We start from the raw sequence: 21,119 nt of genomic DNA, 5'->3' as shown, positions 1-21,119 counted from the left end.
GATGGCCCCTTGTTTATGTATATGCATCAGCATCAAACCAATAAACACCCAACCTAGTACAGGAAATGGAAAAAGTGTGCAAAATGTTTATGCTAATCAGACAGTTTTTTTGTTGCATTACATTTTTACCATGTTATAGCGCCATCTAGGGTTTCACAAACACCAAAACATGAGTTTTGCGTAGTATTCCCATACAGCACACACCTGAGAAGTGCAGATCAGTCAAAACCCTTAGGTTTTCTAAGTGGGTGGAGCTAAATAATCCAAATGACAGTAAGCTAAGGAATCAGCGGAAAAGGATTTTCACTCTATGACATAATGTGTATGATACATGGACCAAACTGCTTTCAACTGCTGGGAGGGACTGCTATTGGCCACATTGTAAAACAAAGCAGCATCATAGCAGTAAGGACAAGGCTGATAATACTTCCACACTTCCATAACAATCAGTTTATACTGTTATGTATATCATGTAAAATCTCTAGCAGTAATATCTATAGTAATCAACCTACAAAGCACTGAACCACACAGAACAACTGTGAAATCTGTCTCTCTCTCCTTCTACATACATAGAGTGTGAAGAGGTTGCTTTCCTGCATGAGGGGGGGTGTGTAACAGCATGCCCTGAAGGATTTTCTGAGGACACAGAGCAGGGAGTGTGTGTGCGTTGCCACTCAGACTGTGAACTGTGTGACGGGCCGGGCCCTAACGACTGTGAGACCTGTGCTGATTCCAGCAGCACCCTCCACAATGGAGCATGTTTGTCATCCTGCCCTTCGCACACTTACAGGGACAGCAGGTCCGGGGAGTGCATGGGTAAGTATGAACACACACACACACAGTCAGGGTAAAAGAGTATCCTGTAAAAATCACAACCCTCCCCCTTCTTTCTCATTTGCATTATAGGGATATAACCTGATATAAGCATGTTGTAATCATTATGGGGTGTCCCAATACTTTTGTCCATATAGTTTAGATGAACAAACAGTATATGTGGAGTTATGATGCAGTTAAAATGTGTTAAAATTGCAATATTAACTTTCAGCTTTTTTTGTATGTTGCTGGTGTATTGTCAGTTTGTCACAGCACCTGTAGGACCTGCTCTGGTCCACTGGACACAGACTGCACCAGCTGCTCTGAAGACCTCAGGACAGACAACCATGGCCGCTGTGCCACACCCACTACCTGCCCCTCGCACCACTACACTGATCGTGAGGGTGAATGCCACCTGTGCCACAAGCACTGCAATCAGTGCTCTGGCCCGGACCACAGCCAGTGCCTTAGCTGCTACCCAAACCACTACCTGCTCAGTGAGTTGAGAGAAAGCACTGCTGTGGAGACTATAGTGCTGTCATCTATCCCTTTATAGATGCATCGAGACTAGGTCAATTGACGGTGTGAGCATTGTGGCATACTTCCCAGACTACCATAATCGTAAATGCAAATGTTACTAATTACAAATGATTTTACGGTGCCACTGCATATCGATGCTGTCCTATTAAAACATGATAACACCATTTGAAAGCACCAGTTACTTTACATTTTGTGAACAATTCATAGGTAAGCTAATAGAAATTGTTCAAAATTACTTGGAATAATCTAATTTAATGTACATGTAACTGATCCAGGATGCAGAAATATGTGTCTGAACAGTCCTTTAAACATAGCCTGAAGACCCATCTTTTTTTTAAAACCACTTAAAGGAACACACAAAATGAACATTATTTCCCACTTACAGCAGATGCAGTTGACCCGCCAAGACATGCTTGATGTCGGCTTCTTTAGATTAGAATAGAATATGCTAGGCTATTGTTACTAACATTGGACTTTGACAGTCTTAGACAATCTCATCTCGGTGAATACATGCCCAAAATCATTAGATGCTTTAAGTATTTACCAAAAAGCTATGAACAAGTTTTTTTTTCAAATATACATAGCATGGACCATATTCTAACAGTTGAACTACATTATCTTCTGCAGAACGCCCCACTACTCTGCTTTCAAACAGACAGAAACATACTATTCAGCTGTGCAGAGAAATTACTTAATAACTATTTACAGAGAAAAAATATATATTACACTATTTTTGTTTTCATAGCTTGAAGTAGACCATACTGTTTTCCACAGCACGCCCATTTGTGTGTGCGAAACAGCTTAAGATCTAAAAGTGTTTAGGGCAGATTGAGAGATGCGTGACAGTCTTAAGTTTTGAGTTTGTTAGCAGCGTTAGCTTAGCATCTCACTTTCCAAATTACAGAAGTGAACGTCCAAATCAAACATGTTTGACTCTTGTTTCTTGCTGTAGCTCAAGGATATCTGTAGCGTGTTTACAGTAGCAAGGAACACTTTTGTAAAACTTCCTGCGTATATGTGTCTGCTAAATACCATAAGTGTAAATGTAAATCATACATTTTAAGTTTTTCTGTTTGTTTTTTTTGCTGAGTTTACTGTTTTGGAGATTTGAGGAATGTTTACATGTATACAGTTTATATAAATGCATGCTCTTCATTTATACAGGACTTTTCATTTTACTTCCAAATGTCAAAGTGCATTAAGATTACTGCTGAGAAACCTTACTGTTTGTAAAGCCGTCCTTAAAGAGAGCCCTAATCATTAAGCCATGTATGTGTCCAATACTATTATATATAATATATGTATAAACCAAGTCAAACTGGCTTGATTATTTTAATTACCATGACAACTAGGCAAAATTCCAGTACTAGTAGTCCCCATTGTTGCACTATGATGGACTATGCATTGAACTCAGCCCTACAGAAAATCATACCTTCAGTTATGTTTCTTGGGTGATGCCTTTAACTAAAGTTGGAAAGGCTGAATAAAATTTGAGTCAAATAGAATATTGGATATTTAGCTCCCTGTTGTTCACTTAGTGGGCAAAACTATAAAGAGCTAAAACTATAACTATTGTAATATTGGGCATGTGTAGCATATTGCTAAGCAAGCTTACATGTCCGAGTATTCAGGGTTCCCCTCAAAGGCTCAAGCTAGGAGCACTGATCAGAATGTCCACACTGCTCTAGTTGTTGTTGTATTTGTTGTGTACTTGCAGATGGTACGTGTGTAAATGAGTGTCCCATGGGTTTCTTTAACGGTGAGACGCAGAGGTGTGAGCCATGCCACCCTAACTGCCTGAGCTGCATGGGGCGCCATAGTCATGAGTGCCTGAGCTGCAAGACTCATCTCTACAGAGAGGGCAAGGAGTGTGTGGAGTCTTGCCGGCCTAGGTGAGAAATCGACTGACTGCTCTATGACTGTATTTAATGTGAATGATATGGTTTGTACTGTGTACTCATTTATTTTCATGCAAAACTCCCAATATGCATAATTTCATCTGCTTTCTGGGCAATAATACCTGTGCTGAATATGAAAAAAATCACTGAACCAAAACTTCAGAAACATGCCAGTTTATTCTGAGGATTATTCTGGATTTCTATATTTTGGGGGGAAAAAAAGAAAAAAAAATATATATATATATGTGTGTGTGTGTGTATATATATATATATATATATATATAGAGAGAGAGAGAGAGAGAGAGAGAGAGTATTTATGTAGATAGATAGATGTGCTGTGCCGTTGCTAGGTGGCTGAGATAGTATCACAGGTGGTTGTTCTGGTGTTGCTAGGAGATGGCTAAGTGGTTGCTTTGGTATCTTAGGTGGTTGCTACGGTGTTGCTAAGTGGTTTATAGGTGGGTGCTATTGTGTTGTAAAGTGGTTGCTGGGGTACCCCATGCCATTGTTTGAGTGTTACTAGTGTAGTATTTGTATTATTGTGACATAAGGAGGGTGCACAAATGTTTGCACCCCATTCATTCCTATAGAAAAACAATCCATAAAAATCCATTGCAACCATAATAATCCACTTGCATAAGGAAAGTCAGTGAAAGTAGGGGGAAAAAACAGCGGTTTCCAAAACACCCACAGGTGTTTCCATCCTTCCACTCTTGTGAGAAGTTGATCTAAAATGTGGTGTTTAAGAAGCTCTTGCTGACAAAAAAGATTTTTTAAAATGTTTTTGCGTATTATTAGTGTTTTTAATCCATTAAACATAAATCTAAAGAACAATTGTTAGATTCAAATTATGTCAGCAGCAAAATTCTAATTAAAAACAGCAAAAATAGAGATACAACTTTTTTGCTGGACAGTAACAATGAATTACATATATGTACAATAATTGATAGTTATGTATGTTACTACATTTATGACCATATATGTATTCACAAAAAATCTGAAATATATGTATGATCCATATGTTATGCCTTTGTGCCCAATATATAATAAATACATCATCTGTGTAAAATTAATATATTCATATACTTTGATATATATGCCTTTACATATGTATCCATGACCATATATTGGAGTTCTGTATGATATAGTATGTATGCACTGATAGATTTCATATTATTTTTAGTTTTGACTAAAAAATTAAATAAAGGATGGGTGGTCTTTGACTTTTACACTGCAATGTACACTGTTTCTATGTGTTTTCTACAGAACAGTTGCTAGTTGTTTGGAAATGTCTGAAATAACTTGAATTATTTACCTGCATGTCCACAAGCATGCAGATCCCGCCACTCACACACAACTTTCTCCTCTCCCTCTCGGTTGAAGTCACTATGCAACCACGGACACAAGGACGTGTGAGCGCTGCGACGAGAGCTGTGCAGAGTGTGTGCGTGGGGGCACTGAGGGTTGTGTGAGCTGCAGGGAAGACTTGCTGTTTGTGAAGGAGCAGGGCCGTTGTGTGTTCTCTTGCCCCTTCCAGCATTACCAGGACACACTCCACCGTCACTGCGAGCTCTGCCACCACACCTGCAAAACATGTACAGGTACAAAGGCCTCTTATAAAGCAAGTGGAGCCCATTCAGAACACTTCAGAAAGCACCACTTGATACTGATTGTATTTATCTGTTCATGTCTGGTTGCTTTAAAAACTTTTTTTGGTTAGGAGTTTACATACACTCATTATGGACATATGGATAGACAGTGTCATGGCAACATTGAGAGTTCAGTGGTTAGTTTGAACTGTTCTTTTACTGGGACAGAATGAGTGTACACTACATATTTGGAGTACAGTGTACACTGTTAAAGGTATAAGATCCTTGAGGAACTTTTAGAAGTTCTTCCGTTTGAAACTGTGGAATAACTTCTTAAGGTTTGAGGAACCTTCAAAAAAAACTTTTATTTATTCTAAAAACCTTTTTTGAAGGTTCCTCTACAGAATCTTATACTTTTGCCTGGAGCGGTGGGTAGCCATCTTTGCAGCACTTGCAGCACTTGCCAACAATGGCCCACAACCCTGTCATCAATAGCCCAGTGCTCTTACCACTTAGTCACCTCTGCTCCCCATTGTGAAACGTATATTTTGAATGTCCAGATGTTTGTAAACTAATAGATGCATTCAGCTACTTTAATTTGCCCCCAATTGTGGACACAGATGTAATACAGTAGAGAATTTCCTCCAGAGAAGTGCTGCCAATAGAATAGGCCTCTCTGAAGCAGATCAACATGAACATATTGGCACCATGCATAATGCCAAGCACGGGTTAGAGGGGTATAAAGCCCCCCGGCATTGAGCTGAGGAGCAGTGGAACTGTGTTGAGGAATTGGGGGAGTTGGAGATGAGGTGGGGTAGTAACCATCCAACATCATGACCTTACTAACGCTCTTGTCACTGAATGCAATCAAATCCTCACAGCAGTGCTCCACAATCCAGTAGAAGGCTTGCCCTGGACAGTAGGGACAGTTACTCCAACAAAAGCAGGACTCTTAATACCCTTGATTTGGGAGGAAACAATGAATAAGCATGTGTCCCAATACATTTGTCCATATTGTGTATGATTTTGAGTCTGTGCACCAAATTATTTATTATCAGTTTTAGTAAAGATGTATGTTGTAACTCATTCTGCCCCAAAAAAGAACAGTTTAAAGAGATCATTAAAAGCCCCAATAGTGCCATGATGTCTATGATTGGTATATGTGAACTCTTCACACCTGTACATAAAACCTAACCTTTGAAATGCCATCTGGTGGGAGGTAGCAACATGTTTAATTAATTATGTAAGGTTAAATAGGTTTGGATAATGTAGGCTTTATCCAGTTATTGTAGCTTTCACCCACATAGTAAAAAGGCCAACTCTGCCCCCTGTATTGCAGCATCTCGTATCAACAGTCAAATGTTTTTCTTTGCTCACCCTTTAATATCTTTGGCAGGTAAAGGAACGGAGGCCTGCAGCTCATGTCATCTTGGATACACACTTTCAGAGGGAGCTTGTGATTCGCTCTGTGGCATGGGGGAATATGTTGTACCTGAGGTACATTTTAGCAGCCAGTGTTGTTACATAAACTATGAGTGTGTGTACATGCATTCATAATCCGATAACTGCAGAAATACAGATGTTTTCAGTAATCTGATCCACACGTTTACATACATGAGGAATTAGATAAAGGGAAAAATCCATGTCTACATGAGATATGCAGTTTGAGTCCAACCAGGACTTGCCATGACTCTGGTCCCACTGCTGGGATATGAACACTTAACATGGAAAGTTCAACTTTAAATGTAATGCAATAGCAAATTAACAGTGATGCTGGCTAACTACAAGGCTAAAGTTGGCCTGTTTCCATATCACCTTAAAAGGTGCGGAAGTTGCAGGCACCAGAATGTAACTGTGGCACTATTTTAAAAGTGAAACGGCAGCATCATGCTGTGCGGTAATATTTTTAAAGCAATTTAAACACGTGTTAGTAGTATTTAGTAGTTAGTAATCCACAAATTTGAAGATTTGTTCACATACTTTTATTACAGAATTTTTCAGTTCTATTTGAAATCCTCCCCATCAAGCCTCACTGTTCTTACAGGTCTTTCACTTTAAATCCATCTCTATCCTCCAGTAACGCACCTCATTTTAGCCATCAACTACCTAGTAAATGCTTTATGAATTTGATGTCTTAGAGCAGGGTGAACTGCTAAACATGTGTTGTTTTTGGCAGGATGTTCTTATTGGGTTTATTCTTTACAGGAGCAGGGTTATAACTGTCAAACCTGTGATGAGTCGTGTTTGGAGTGTAAAGGACCTGGGCCACACAACTGCACGATTTGTTCTACAGAGTTCATCCTGACCACTGAAGGGCGCTGTCTGCCCTGCTGTAGGAACGAGCTTCATGAGGAGGCAGATACTAGAGTAGAGGACCAGGAATGCTGTAACTGTACACAGACCAGAGGTAATGACTTTCACTGGGGTGGGCAATGCGTCTGAAAATGCATCTGAAATTGTTTCTTTGTGAAATGAAAAAGAAAACACAAGTACAACACACATTTTCACAAATTCTATGTATGTCCAGATCTTGTATCAGGGATACAAGGGAAAATTGAAAGAGGTTTTAAACATTTTTTAAAAAAAACTACCATCTCACTGTTGCATCTCCTTTTAATTAAAGTTTAAAGAAAAATATTTATACAATTATTTTATTTATAATAATAAAACAACAATATAAAGCATGACATACCCTGTTTAAAGCTACCTTCCTCTTTTGAAATGTTACAATTTGACAACTGTGTGTCATGCTGGCTAGGCGAGACAAGGGAACACTCGCAGGGACAGAGCAATGCAGAGAAACCGTCTTTAATGGACGAACCAAACAGAACAAACACAAACAAGACGAGGCAGCAAAGTACAGGGTCCAATAAACAGAAACAGAAAACAAACAGGTGAAAACTGAAAGGGGATAAACCAGGGAAAAACCACCTGAGGCTGGAAAGCCGTCCGGGAGCAAAGCGAGAGGGGACAAATAACAAACCGCGCTAGTCAGGCGCTGACGAACTTACTCGACTCAGGTGCTAGGGAACCGGACGCCAAATCCCCTTGGCGACCAACCGGTGTACCAGACAGCGAACTCCTGTACGAGAAACCGCTCCGATAGAGCATAGACTATTTGAACTTGTAGAACTTCCTAGAAGTCTCCAGACCATGAAGCCAACCTTACAGCTTGGCATCGCAAGAGTAATTCTCGGCGCCGATGCCTCTGCGTTTGCTCCCTTTGTACTCCAGCACTCAGGTGAAACCAATTAGATGTAAACACAAAAACATGGCGCCTTGCTGCGACCGCTGTCAACATAAAAGTCCTTAGAGTGCAAACCAACGGGAGGAACAGAAAGTACGTGAACATAGAAATTAACCTAACATTGACTGAAAAGTTCCCAGGAGCCTGTGGACCGCGGCCCGAAGCCGCCCCTGGGGGGGGCGCGGCGCCGCAGGGCTGACAGTACCCCCCCCCGAGGCGGCCGGTCGGGTCCCCCGACGGGGACACCCCGGTCGCCGGCCAGATGCCCGAGAGCCCAGAACGTCCAGGAGCGGGCCCACTCGGTCCGACGAGACGGACCGTGACACCTGCCGACTGGAGAGCCCTCCACGGGCGGGGGCCCGCGGCTTCTTGGGGCGACCGCGAGGCCTGGGAGCCGGCTTGTCCGGATAGCGTTCATGAAACTCCTGGACCAATGCCGGGTCCAGGACGTTACTAGCCGGTTCCCAGGAGCGTTCCTCCGGACCATACCCTTCCCAGTCCAGCAGATACTGCAGTCGGCCCCCGCGCCGTCGGGAGTCCAGTACTCGCCGGACCGTGTAAGCGGGCGTCCCTTCCACCTCTACAGGCTCCGGCGGTGTGTCCGCCGGGGTGGCCTCGTCCAGGGGCCCCGACACCACAGGCTTGAGCTGCGAAACATGAAACACGGGATGCATTCGTGAGTGTGGGGGTAAACGAACCTTAACCGAAACCTCATTGACGTGTTTGACAACCTCGAATGGACCCATGTACTTAGCTGCCAGTTTTTGAGACGGAAGACCAGTCCGAAAGTTCCGTGTGGAGACCCATACGCGATCTCCAGGCGCGTATGACGGGGTCTCCCCACGCTTCCTATCTGCCTGTGTCTTGTAGCGCCCCAGGAAGGTCTGGATGTGCTGATGGGTCTTGGTCCAGACGTCTTCGCTGCGGCGCATCCATGCATCAACTGCTGGTACCGGGGTCTCCGCAGCAGTCCAAGGGGCCAACGGGGGTTGGTAGCCTAACACGCACTGATAGGGGGTGAGGCCAGTGGTCGCGCACTTCAGCGAGTTCTGGGCCATCTCGGCCCAAACCAGATACCGCGACCAGTCGCTGGGGTAGTCGTGACAGTAGATTCGCAGAAATTTCCCCAGCTCCTGGTTAATGCGCTCGCACTGGCCATTGGTCTGAGGGTGGTATCCTGAGGACAGACTTACACTCACCCCCAGGTGCTCGCAAAACGCACCCCACACCCGGGATGTGAACTGGGCCCCTCGGTCTGATACTATGTCCTCCGGGATTCCGAAATTCCGGAGGAGATGGTCTACCAGGGCTTGGGCCGTCTGCATTGCTGTGGGCAACGCAGGGAACGGGATGAACTTAACCCCCCTCGAGAATCGATCCACCACCGTCATCACCACCGTGTAACCCCCGGATTCGGGCAGATCCGTGACAAAGTCTACCGCCAGGTGAGACCACGGGCGGTTGGGGACGGGCAGAGGCATGAGCTTCCCCGAAGGGAGCGTCTTGGGGGTTTTGCACAGGGCGCAGGTGCTACATGAAGCAATTATACGGTGAATGTCTGCCCGCATCCCTTCCCACCAGTACTTGGCCGCCAGTAGGTGGAAAGTACGGGTCTCACCTGGGTGGCCGGCTGTTGGAGAGGCGTGGGCCCAGCCAACGAGCCTCTCCCGGAACGTGCTCGGTACGTAGACCCTGTCCGGGGGGCACACTGTGGGAACGACGGTGCGGGAAAGTGCCTCGGCTAGCTCCGTATCTAGGTCCCATTGTATCGCCGCGACTGAGACCGAAGGTGGTAACAAGGGTACCGGGTCGACCTCCCCCCCCTCCGCCGTTTGGTGGATGCGGGAGAGGGCATCCGCCTTAGTGTTACGGGAGCCCGGCCTGTATGTGATGTGGAACTGGAACCTGGCGAAAAACAGGGACCACCTGGCCTGTCGGGGGTTCAGACACTTAGCTTGCCGGAGATACTCGAGGTTCTTATGGTCGGTAAGGACTAGGAATGGGTGGGCAGCCCCCTCCAACCAATGACGCCACTCGGACAGTGCCATCTTAACCGCCAGGAGCTCCCGATCCCCTACCCCGTAGTTCCTCTCTGCTCCTGTGAGCTTCTTGGAATAGAACGCAATGGGGTGTAAGCGGTCGCTTACCTCCTGTCTCTGTGACAGGACAGCCCCCACCCCTGTACCGGAGGCATCCACCTCCACCACGAACGGCCTACGGGGATCGGGGTGTCGTAACAACGGGGCCGACGTGAAAGCACGCTTGAGTGCTTGGAACGAGTCCTCCGCGGCGGGCGTCCAAGTGATGCGCCGCGGGGCTCCCTTTAGCAATGACGTGATGGGCGCTGCCAAACTACTGAAGTCTCTGATGAACCTTCTGTAGAAGTTCGCAAACCCCAGAAAACTTTGTACTTCCTTGACCGAGCCAGGTGTCGGCCAGTCCCGGACTGCCTGAACCTTTGCCTGATCCATAAGAACCCCCCGTTCGCTGATGATGTAACCCAGAAAAGGTATCTCCGGCACGTGGAACACACACTTTTCTAGTTTCACAAACAGCAGGTGGGACCTGAGTCTCGCCAGGACCAGGCGGACGTGGCGCACATGGGTGACCAGGTCGGGGGAGTACACCAGTATGTCGTCCAGAAAGACCACCACGAATCGTCCGAGGTAGTCCTTCAGGACGTCATTGATGAATGACTGGAAGACGGAGGGGGCGTTGGCTAGGCCATACGGCATGACCCGATACTGGTAATGCCCCCTGGTGGTCATAAACAGCGTCTTCCACTCGTCCCCCTCCCTGATCCGCACGAGATTATACGCGCTGCGCAAATCCAGCTTGCTAAACACTCGGGACCCCCGTAACTGTTCGAGGGCAGACGGGACCAACGGCATGGGATAGGGGAAGCGCCTGGTAATCGCGTTGAGTGCCCAGTAGTCTATACACGGCCTCAACCCCCCCCCCCCTTTCTTCTGAATGAAAAAAAACCCTGACGCTACGGGAGATTTGGACGGCGTGATGTACCCCTGTGCTAAGGCCTCGTCTATATAATCCTCCATCGCCCGTTCCTCCTCCCTAGTGAGGGGGTAAACTCGCGCTTTAGGTAAGACCGCTCCCTCGACTAGGTCGATGGCACAGTCGTACGGGCGGTGGGGGGGAAGCTTAGCAGCACCGGACTTGGAGAAGACATCAGCAAGGTCCTCATACTCGGACGGCAAGACGACTAGGGTTTCGGGTTCAGGGCTCTCCACCGAGGTGGATCCGATGCTAAGGGGGGGGCGAGATTGAGGCAGTGTGTGCGGCAATACGAGGACCAAGATACTATCTCCCTGTCTGGCCAGGAGATGTGCGGGTTGTGTTTACCTAGCCACGGCAGACCTAGTATCAGAGCATGCTCGGAGGCCGGGAGTACCAGCAGTGAGGCCTCCTCCTGGTGCAGGAAACTCGCGGCTAGGTGAACCTCAGTGGTCACGTGGGTAATGGGGCGAGGACCCATGGGCTGCCCATCCAGGGCGGTGATGCAGAGAGGTCTCTGGAGTTCCTCCACCGGGATTCCCAGACGCTCCACGATGTCGGCCCTCAGGAAGCTCCCCTCCGCGCCGCAGTCGATCAACGCTGCAACACACACACACTGAGACCGGTAGGTCACCAATACTGGCAACGTGATCGACCGAGACACTAGCCCCGGAACGGGCAGACTCACCGCATTAGCGCGAGGAGTCCCCTCCTCGCGCCCATCGGTGTTAGGGCGAGAAGCCATCAGGATCCTCCTCCGGCAGTCTCTGCGACGATGCCCCGCTTCCCCGCAGTAGAAGCATAGCCCCTCTCTGGTCCTCCGACCGCGTTCCTCCGGTGCCAAGCGGCCGAGACCCACCTCCATGGGCTCACTCTCCGGTGTACTGGGCGAGATGGAGGCCGCTGTACCCGCTGCACTAGGGAGTCCAATATTCCTTGGTGCACCTTGGCTGGCCTGCTTCTTGGGGCAGGCGACCGATCCCCCAGCTCCGTGGGGTCTGGGGTGAGTAGGGCGACCTAGGAGCTGGTCCAGCCGGATCGCGAGCGCGATGAAGTCGTCCAGCCCCAACGTCTCGCCCCGACAGGCCAACTCCCGCTGCAGACGGGGGTTCAACCCGTTACGAAACAGGGCCAAGAGGGCCGGCTGATTCCATCCGACTGGGAGCCCTGCTCCATGCGCAGCAGCAGATCGCCCTTGGTGAGTCCCTCTCGGGGGTGTAAAAACACTGCCTTAAAATGTGGCCCAATCCAGAGCCTTCCCTGCGAGCCGGGATACTATAAAGGCGATCTTCGCCTGGTCAGTGCCGGTCAGGGAGTTCTTAAAGAAGACCTCACACTGAAGCAAGAACCCCTCGCAAAGCTCCGGATTGCCACTGTACGTATCCGGTTTGCCAACCGGATACGCGCTATGGGGTGTGCTAGCAGGCTCTAACGAAGTCTTTACCAGATTCATGAGCCCCTAAACGTCACCCACTAGTTGGGTGACTTGGTGCTGCTGGCCCACCTGTTGCTGCGCCAGGTGGCCCACAGTCTCTGACACGCTCAGAGTGTGTTGCTGCTGCCCCAAGAATTGACCTTGGGCGCGAACAGCGTGATCCAAGGCGTCCATCCCCACTGTTCGGAGGGTGTCGGCCGAGAATTCTGTCATGCTGGCTAGGCGAGACAAGGGAACACACAGGGACAGAGCAATGCAGAGAAACCGTCTTTAATGGACGAACCAAACAGAACAAACACAAACAAGACGAGGCAGCAAAGTACAGGGTCCAATAAACAGAAACAGAAAACAAACAGGTGAAAACTGAAAGGGGATAAACCAGGGAAAAACCACCTGAGGCTGGAAAGCCGTCCGGGAGCAAAGCGAGAGGGGACAAATAACAAACCGCGCTAGTCAGGCGCTGACGAACTTACTCGACTCAGGTGCTAGGGAACCGGACGCCAAATCCCCTTGGCGACCAACCGGTGTACCAGACAGCGAACTCCTGTACGAGAAACCGCTCCGATAGAGCATAGACTATTTGAACTTGTAGAACTTCCTAGAAGTCTCCAGACCATGAAGCCAACCTTACAGCTTGGCATCGCAAGAGTAATTCTCGGCGCCGATGCCTCTGCGTTTGCTCCCTTTGTACTCCAGCACTCAGGTGAAACAAATCAGATGTAAACACAAAAACATGGCGCCTTGCTGCGACCGCTGTCAACATAAAAGTCCTTAGAGTGCAAACCAACGGGAGGAACAGAAAGTACGTGAACATAGAAATTAACCTAACATTGACTGAAAAGTTCCCAGGAGCCTGTGGACCGCGGCCCGAAGCCGCCCCTGGGGGGGGCGCGGCGCCGCAGGGCTGACAGTACCCCCCCCGAGGCGGCCGGTCGGGTCCCCCGACGGGGACACCCCGGTCGCCGGCCAGATGCCCGAGAGCCCAGAACGTCCAGGAGCGGGCCCACTCGGTCCGACGAGACGGACCGTGACACCTGCCGACTGGAGAGCCCTCCACGGGCGGGGGCCCGCGGCTTCTTGGGGCGACCGCGAGGCCTGGGAGCCGGCTTGTCCGGATAGCGTTCATGAAACTCCTGGACCAATGCCGGGTCCAGGACGTTACTAGCCGGTTCCCAGGAGCGTTCCTCCGGACCATACCCTTCCCAGTCCAGCAGATACTGCAGTCGGCCCCCGCGCCGTCGGGAGTCCAGTACTCGCCGGACCGTGTAAGCGGGCGTCCCTTCCACCTCTACAGGCTCCGGCGGTGTGTCCGCCGGGGTGGCCTCGTCCAGGGGCCCCGACACCACAGGCTTGAGCTGCGAAACATGAAACACGGGATGCATTCGTGAGTGTGGGGGTAAACGAACCTTAACCGAAACCTCATTGACGTGTTTGACAACCTCGAATGGACCCATGTACTTAGCTGCCAGTTTTTGAGACGGAAGACCAGTCCGAAAGTTCCGTGTGGAGACCCATACGCGATCTCCAGGCGCGTATGACGGGGTCTCCCCACGCTTCCTATCTGCCTGTGTCTTGTAGCGCCCCAGGAAGGTCTGGATGTGCTGATGGGTCTTGGTCCAGACGTCTTCGCTGCGGCGCATCCATGCATCAACTGCTGGTACCGGGGTCTCCGCAGCAGTCCAAGGGGCCAACGGGGGTTGGTAGCCTAACACGCACTGATAGGGGGTGAGGCCAGTGGTCGCGCACTTCAGCGAGTTCTGGGCCATCTCGGCCCAAACCAGATACCGCGACCAGTCGCTGGGGTAGTCGTGACAGTAGATTCGCAGAAACTTCCCCAGCTCCTGGTTAATGCGCTCGCACTGGCCATTGGTCTGAGGGTGGTATCCTGAGGACAGACTTACACTCACCCCCAGGTGCTCGCAAAACGCACCCCACACCCGGGATGTGAACTGGGCCCCTCGGTCTGATACTATGTCCTCCGGGATTCCGAAATTCCGGAGGAGATGGTCTACCAGGGCTTGGGCCGTCTGCATTGCTGTGGGCAACGCAGGGAACGGGATGAACTTAACCCCCCTCGAGAATCGATCCACCACCGTCATCACCACCGTGTAACCCCCGGATTCGGGCAGATCCGTGACAAAGTCTACCGCCAGGTGAGACCACGGGCGGTTGGGGACGGGCAGAGGCATGAGCTTCCCCGAAGGGAGCGTCTTGGGGGTTTTGCACAGGGCGCAGGTGCTACATGAAGCAATTATACGGTGAATGTCTGCCCGCATCCCTTCCCACCAGTACTTGGCCGCCAGTAGGTGGAAAGTACGGGTCTCACCTGGGTGGCCGGCTGTTGGAGAGGCGTGGGCCCAGCCAACGAGCCTCTCCCGGAACGTGCTCGGTACGTAGACCCTGTCCGGGGGGCACACTGTGGGAACGACGGTGCGGGAAAGTGCCTCGGCTAGCTCCGTATCTAGGTCCCATTGTATCGCCGCGACTGAGACCGAAGGTGGTAACAAGGGTACCGGGTCGACCTCCCCCCCCTCCGCCGTTTGGTGGATGCGGGAGAGGGCATCCGCCTTAGTGTTACGGGAGCCCGGCCTGTATGTGATGTGGAACTGGAACCTGGCGAAAAACAGGGACCACCTGGCCTGTCGGGGGTTCAGACACTTAGCTTGCCGGAGATACTCGAGGTTCTTATGGTCGGTAAGGACTAGGAATGGGTGGGCAGCCCCCTCCAACCAATGACGCCACTCGGACAGTGCCATCTTAACCGCCAGGAGCTCCCGATCCCCTACCCCGTAGTTCCTCTCTGCTCCTGTGAGCTTCTTGGAATAGAACGCAATGGGGTGTAAGCGGTCGCTTACCTCCTGTCTCTGTGACAGGACAGCCCCCACCCCTGTACCGGAGGCATCCACCTCCACCACGAACGGCCTACGGGGATCGGGGTGTCGTAACAACGGGGCCGACGTGAAAGCACGCTTGAGTGCTTGGAACGAGTCCTCCGCGGCGGGCGTCCAAGTGATGCGCCGCGGGGCTCCCTTTAGCAATGACGTGATGGGCGCTGCCAAACTACTGAAGTCTCTGATGAACCTTCTGTAGAAGTTCGCAAACCCCAGAAAACTTTGTACTTCCTTGACCGAGCCAGGTGTCGGCCAGTCCCGGACTGCCTGAACCTTTGCCTGATCCATAAGAACCCCCCGTTCGCTGATGATGTAACCCAGAAAAGGTATCTCCGGCACGTGGAACACACACTTTTCTAGTTTCACAAACAGCAGGTGGGACCTGAGTCTCGCCAGGACCAGGCGGACGTGGCGCACATGGGTGACCAGGTCGGGGGAGTACACCAGTATGTCGTCCAGAAAGACCACCACGAATCGTCCGAGGTAGTCCTTCAGGACGTCATTGATGAATGACTGGAAGACGGAGGGGGCGTTGGCTAGGCCATACGGCATGACCCGATACTGGTAATGCCCCCTGGTGGTCATAAACAGCGTCTTCCACTCGTCCCCCTCCCTGATCCGCACGAGATTATACGCGCTGCGCAAATCCAGCTTGCTAAACACTCGGGACCCCCGTAACTGTTCGAGGGCAGACGGGACCAACGGCATGGGATAGGGGAAGCGCCTGGTAATCGCGTTGAGTGCCCAGTAGTCTATACACGGCCTCAACCCCCCCCCCCCTTTCTTCTGAATGAAAAAAAACCCTGACGCTACGGGAGATTTGGACGGCGTGATGTACCCCTGTGCTAAGGCCTCGTCTATATAATCCTCCATCGCCCGTTCCTCCTCCCTAGTGAGGGGGTAAACTCGCGCTTTAGGTAAGACCGCTCCCTCGACTAGGTCGATGGCACAGTCGTACGGGCGGTGGGGGGGAAGCTTAGCAGCACCGGACTTGGAGAAGACATCAGCAAGGTCCTCATACTCGGACGGCAAGACGACTAGGGTTTCGGGTTCAGGGCTCTCCACCGAGGTGGATCCGATGCTAAGGGGGGGGCGAGATTGAGGCAGTGTGTGCGGCAATACGAGGACCAAGATACTATCTCCCTGTCTGGCCAGGAGATGTGCGGGTTGTGTTTACCTAGCCACGGCAGACCTAGTATCAGAGCATGCTCGGAGGCCGGGAGTACCAGCAGTGAGGCCTCCTCCTGGTGCAGGAAACTCGCGGCTAGGTGAACCTCAGTGGTCACGTGGGTAATGGGGCGAGGACCCATGGGCTGCCCATCCAGGGCGGTGATGCAGAGAGGTCTCTGGAGTTCCTCCACCGGGATTCCCAGACGCTCCACGATGTCGGCCCTCAGGAAGCTCCCCTCCGCGCCGCAGTCGATCAACGCTGCAACACACACACACTGAGACCGGTAGGTCACCAATACTGGCAACGTGATCGACCGAGACACTAGCCCCGGAACGGGCAGACTCACCGCATTAGCGCGAGGAGTCCCCTCCTCGCGCCCATCGGTGTTAGGGCGAGAAGCCATCAGGATCCTCCTCCGGCAGTCTCTGCGACGATGCCCCGCTTCCCCGCAGTAGAAGCATAGCCCCTCTCTGGTCCTCCGACCGCGTTCCTCCGGTGCCAAGCGGCCGAGACCCACCTCCATGGGCTCACTCTCCGGTGTACTGGGCGAGATGGAGGCCGCTGTACCCGCTGCACTAGGGAGTCCAATATTCCTTGGTGCACCTTGGCTGGCCTGCTTCTTGGGGCAGGCGACCGATCCCCCAGCTCCGTGGGGTCTGGGGTGAGTAGGGCGACCTAGGAGCTGGTCCAGCCGGATCGCGAGCGCGATGAAGTCGTCCAGCCCCAACGTCTCGCCCCGACAGGCCAACTCCCGCTGCAGACGGGGGTTCAACCCGTTACGAAACAGGGCCAAGAGGGCCGGCTGATTCCATCCGACTGGGAGCCCTGCTCCATGCGCAGCAGCAGATCGCCCTTGGTGAGTCCCTCTCGGGGGTGTAAAAACACTGCCTTAAAATGTGGCCCAATCCAGAGCCTTCCCTGCGAGCCGGGATACTATAAAGGCGATCTTCGCCTGGTCAGTGCCGGTCAGGGAGTTCTTAAAGAAGACCTCACACTGAAGCAAGAACCCCTCGCAAAGCTCCGGATTGCCACTGTACGTATCCGGTTTGCCAACCGGATACGCGCTATGGGGTGTGCTAGCAGGCTCTAACGAAGTCTTTACCAGATTCATGAGCCCCTAAACGTCACCCACTAGTTGGGTGACTTGGTGCTGCTGGCCCACCTGTTGCTGCGCCAGGTGGCCCACAGTCTCTGACACGCTCAGAGTGTGTTGCTGCTGCCCCAAGAATTGACCTTGGGCGCGAACAGCGTGATCCAAGGCGTCCATCCCCACTGTTCGGAGGGTGTCGGCCGAGAATTCTGTCATGCTGGCTAGGCGAGACAAGGGAACACACAGGGACAGAGCAATGCAGAGAAACCGTCTTTAATGGACGAACCAAACAGAACAAACACAAACAAGACGAGGCAGCAAAGTACAGGGTCCAATAAACAGAAACAGAAAACAAACAGGTGAAAACTGAAAGGGGATAAACCAGGGAAAAACCACCTGAGGCTGGAAAGCCGTCCGGGAGCAAAGCGAGAGGGGACAAATAACAAACCGCGCTAGTCAGGCGCTGACGAACTTACTCGACTCAGGTGCTAGGGAACCGGACGCCAAATCCCCTTGGCGACCAACCGGTGTACCAGACAGCGAACTCCTGTACGAGAAACCGCTCCGATAGAGCATAGACTATTTGAACTTGTAGAACTTCCTAGAAGTCTCCAGACCATGAAGCCAACCTTACAGCTTGGCATCGCAAGAGTAATTCTCGGCGCCGATGCCTCTGCGTTTGCTCCCTTTGTACTCCAGCACTCAGGTGAAACCAATTAGATGTAAACACAAAAACATGGCGCCTTGCTGCGACCGCTGTCAACATAAAAGTCCTTAGAGTGCAAACCAACGGGAGGAACAGAAAGTACGTGAACATAGAAATTAACCTAACATTGACTGAAAAGTTCCCAGGAGCCTGTGGACCGCGGCCCGAAGCCGCCCCTGGGGGGGGGGGGGCGCGGCGCCGCAGGGCTGACACTGTGCATCTATTTAGCATCTCACTTTTTAAAGAACAATGTAAATCCATGTAAAGCATCTATGTCTTTCAGAAAAAAAATTATAGGAATACTTCTGAACACAGTACTGAATAAATTGACATGCACTTTAGGTTCTATAATGAACCATTTTTTGTAAAAGAGATGTGTGTGAAGAACCTATAAATGGTAAATAACCTTTTTTACATTGATATCTTTAAACCTTCAAAAGAGATGTCACACACACACATATCTCCTCTACAAGAATCACTCAAAGTACCCTTTGAAGCACCTTTAAAACATTTCAGAACCTTCTTATACTTATGGTTGGCTGCACAAAAAATGTGCAGACAGCCATGACAGTCGACACCAGGGGTGGGCAAATCACTATGTGGAGGACCAGATTACAAAAAATCAGTAAACTGTGCTGGACTACGGCCCCCGTTGCCCACCCCTGGTCTACACTATAGGTCCAGATGTTTGTGGGCACCCCTTCTAATGAATTGCGGACACAGATGTGCAAATGCACATACAGCCTGTCTAGTCTCTGATAGAATAGCACTCTTTAGAACAGATAAGCATAAACCTATTGACACCAAGCCTAATGCCAGGCTGAAGTATAAGGCCCCCAGCATTGAGCTGTGAAACAGCGAAACTATGTTCTCTGGAATGATGGAGCTCCATCCAGTATATATCATGTAAGATGTGTTAATCATCCAATGACCTTGAACCTTACTAAGACTCAGATCCTCACAGTAATGCTCCAACATCTACCAGTAATCCTTCCCTGGACAGTAGAGACACTTACTCCAGCAAAAGCAGGGTAAACTCATTTCTAATACCCTAGATTTCATAAAAAACAATGAATGAGCAGGTGTCCCAATACTTCTGTCCATATAATGTATGTATTTCTGTAGTTGTTTCTACAGAACAAGATAAGCATCAGCAATCTAACACGGATATCGTTCATAACTAATATAAAACCTTTTGTGCAGTAACACTTTATATGGGCTAGAAAACAAATGCAGTTACCTACAGTACCTTCAGAAGACCATTAGTGACCTAGCCAATGTTTCTGTGTCCTTCAAGGCAAGTGTGTCCTCAGCTCCGCCTTGCACAACCTCGAGGAAGAGGAGTACCCAGGCAACCTGGCACTCTTCATCACCACCTCCATCCTGCTGGTGCTGGGCTTGGTCGCCATAGTTGTGCTCATCAAACGCTCCTCCAAACGACCTACGCCTGACACCGCTGTGGCCCGGGGTTATGAAAAACTGGGCCACAGCAGTGGTAAGGATAGCTACCGTGGAGGTACGACCTCGTCCTCTTCTACTTATGGCGGCCAGGCCAGCTCCAGTTCTGGACATTTCAATGAGAATCAGCTAGTGGACCTTGGGGATGGGCCGGCAGACGATGAGGATGATGAAGATGAAGATATCGTGTATATGGGGCAGGATGGCACGGTTTACCGCAAATTCCGCTATGGACAACTGGGAGAGGAGCAGGAGGATGAGCTGGAATATGATGATGAGAGCTATAATTTCAAATAGTTTTAGAAGATACCCTGAAATACAGCAAAAGTGTTCTGAAATATGAGTTTGCCCCACATCTCCAGTACATGACTCAATGTCCAAGTTGCTCCATAGAGACACTAAGACAAGGTAGCCTAGTATAATTTGTTGAACTTGTAGCCATATAGGTCAATATGTATGAAATAACAGACGTTTAATGTTACATTTTATGATGATATTACTAAGGAACAAATGTACTTGACCAGGTGTTTACAAGAGATTTACCACAGTGAGTTTGAAAGCTTTAGCATTAGCGACTCTTCCTGTTCTGTGATGTTATTTCTGTCTGTAAACTTTTGGCTCATAGGTCTTTACCTCATCACCTTTAGTCTATTAGCTTTCTGTGACATTTTGATTGTGTGAAGCAATGCATTTTGCTCGAGCAACAGTTGGATCCTGTTGGATCCAGTTGGAGCCTGAGCAGCATTACGTACAGTTTCTTAAGGGCGTACAATTCACTTTGTAGACGGGTTTGTTTGCAGTCATTGATTTGGTGTGGAAGTGTGTCTGTTCCACTTATTTTAATAAAAGTGGAATAAAACGCTTGTTGAAATGAGGTAGCAGGTAGTGTGTGCCGCACAGCTCCAGGTGCCTGGGGGAGTTTGGTGTGTTCTCCCGGTGCCATGTGGGTTTTTTTTCAGGTATTCCTGTTTCCTTCCTTCTCCCAAAACAGGTTAAAAATTGGTAGGTACATTGACTATGCTAAACTGTCCATAGGGGCTAGTGAATGATGAACTAGCACCCTGACAGGGAGTATTCCTGCCTTGCATGCGACCCTGACACGGAAAAATCAGATAAGAAGAATGAATGAATGAATGAACAAATGAATGGATGAATGAATGGGCTGATAGTGACTTAGGAAGCCAGTACAGCTTCAGTGGCCTTGGGTATTGGGTTTGATCCTCACTTTGATCATAGTCTGTGAGGAGTCGTTTGTTCTCTCGTGTCCAG

The 21,119-nt window shown here is 49.9% G+C and overlaps 1 protein-coding gene across 1 annotated transcript in view; it reads left to right on the top strand.

Annotated features, from left to right (window-relative positions):
* pcsk5a (proprotein convertase subtilisin/kexin type 5a) overlaps positions 1-20,147 on the top strand; it is a 43,079-nt gene extending 22,932 nt beyond the window's left edge. Inside the window, exons 31-37 of the mRNA XM_072673034.1 lie at positions 574-816; positions 1,077-1,310; positions 3,071-3,245; positions 4,635-4,852; positions 6,237-6,337; positions 7,046-7,247; positions 19,690-20,147. Coding sequence (XP_072529135.1) covers positions 574-816; positions 1,077-1,310; positions 3,071-3,245; positions 4,635-4,852; positions 6,237-6,337; positions 7,046-7,247; positions 19,690-20,147 — 1,631 coding nt within the window. The remainder of the gene's footprint in view (positions 1-573; positions 817-1,076; positions 1,311-3,070; positions 3,246-4,634; positions 4,853-6,236; positions 6,338-7,045; positions 7,248-19,689) is intronic.
* The last annotated feature ends 972 nt before the right edge of the window (positions 20,148-21,119 follow it).

This window comes from Salminus brasiliensis, chromosome 1, assembly GCF_030463535.1.
Source record: "Salminus brasiliensis chromosome 1, fSalBra1.hap2, whole genome shotgun sequence".
Taxonomy (NCBI): domain Eukaryota; kingdom Metazoa; phylum Chordata; class Actinopteri; order Characiformes; family Bryconidae; genus Salminus; species Salminus brasiliensis.
This window is presented reverse-complemented; position numbering and strand designations above follow the sequence as displayed.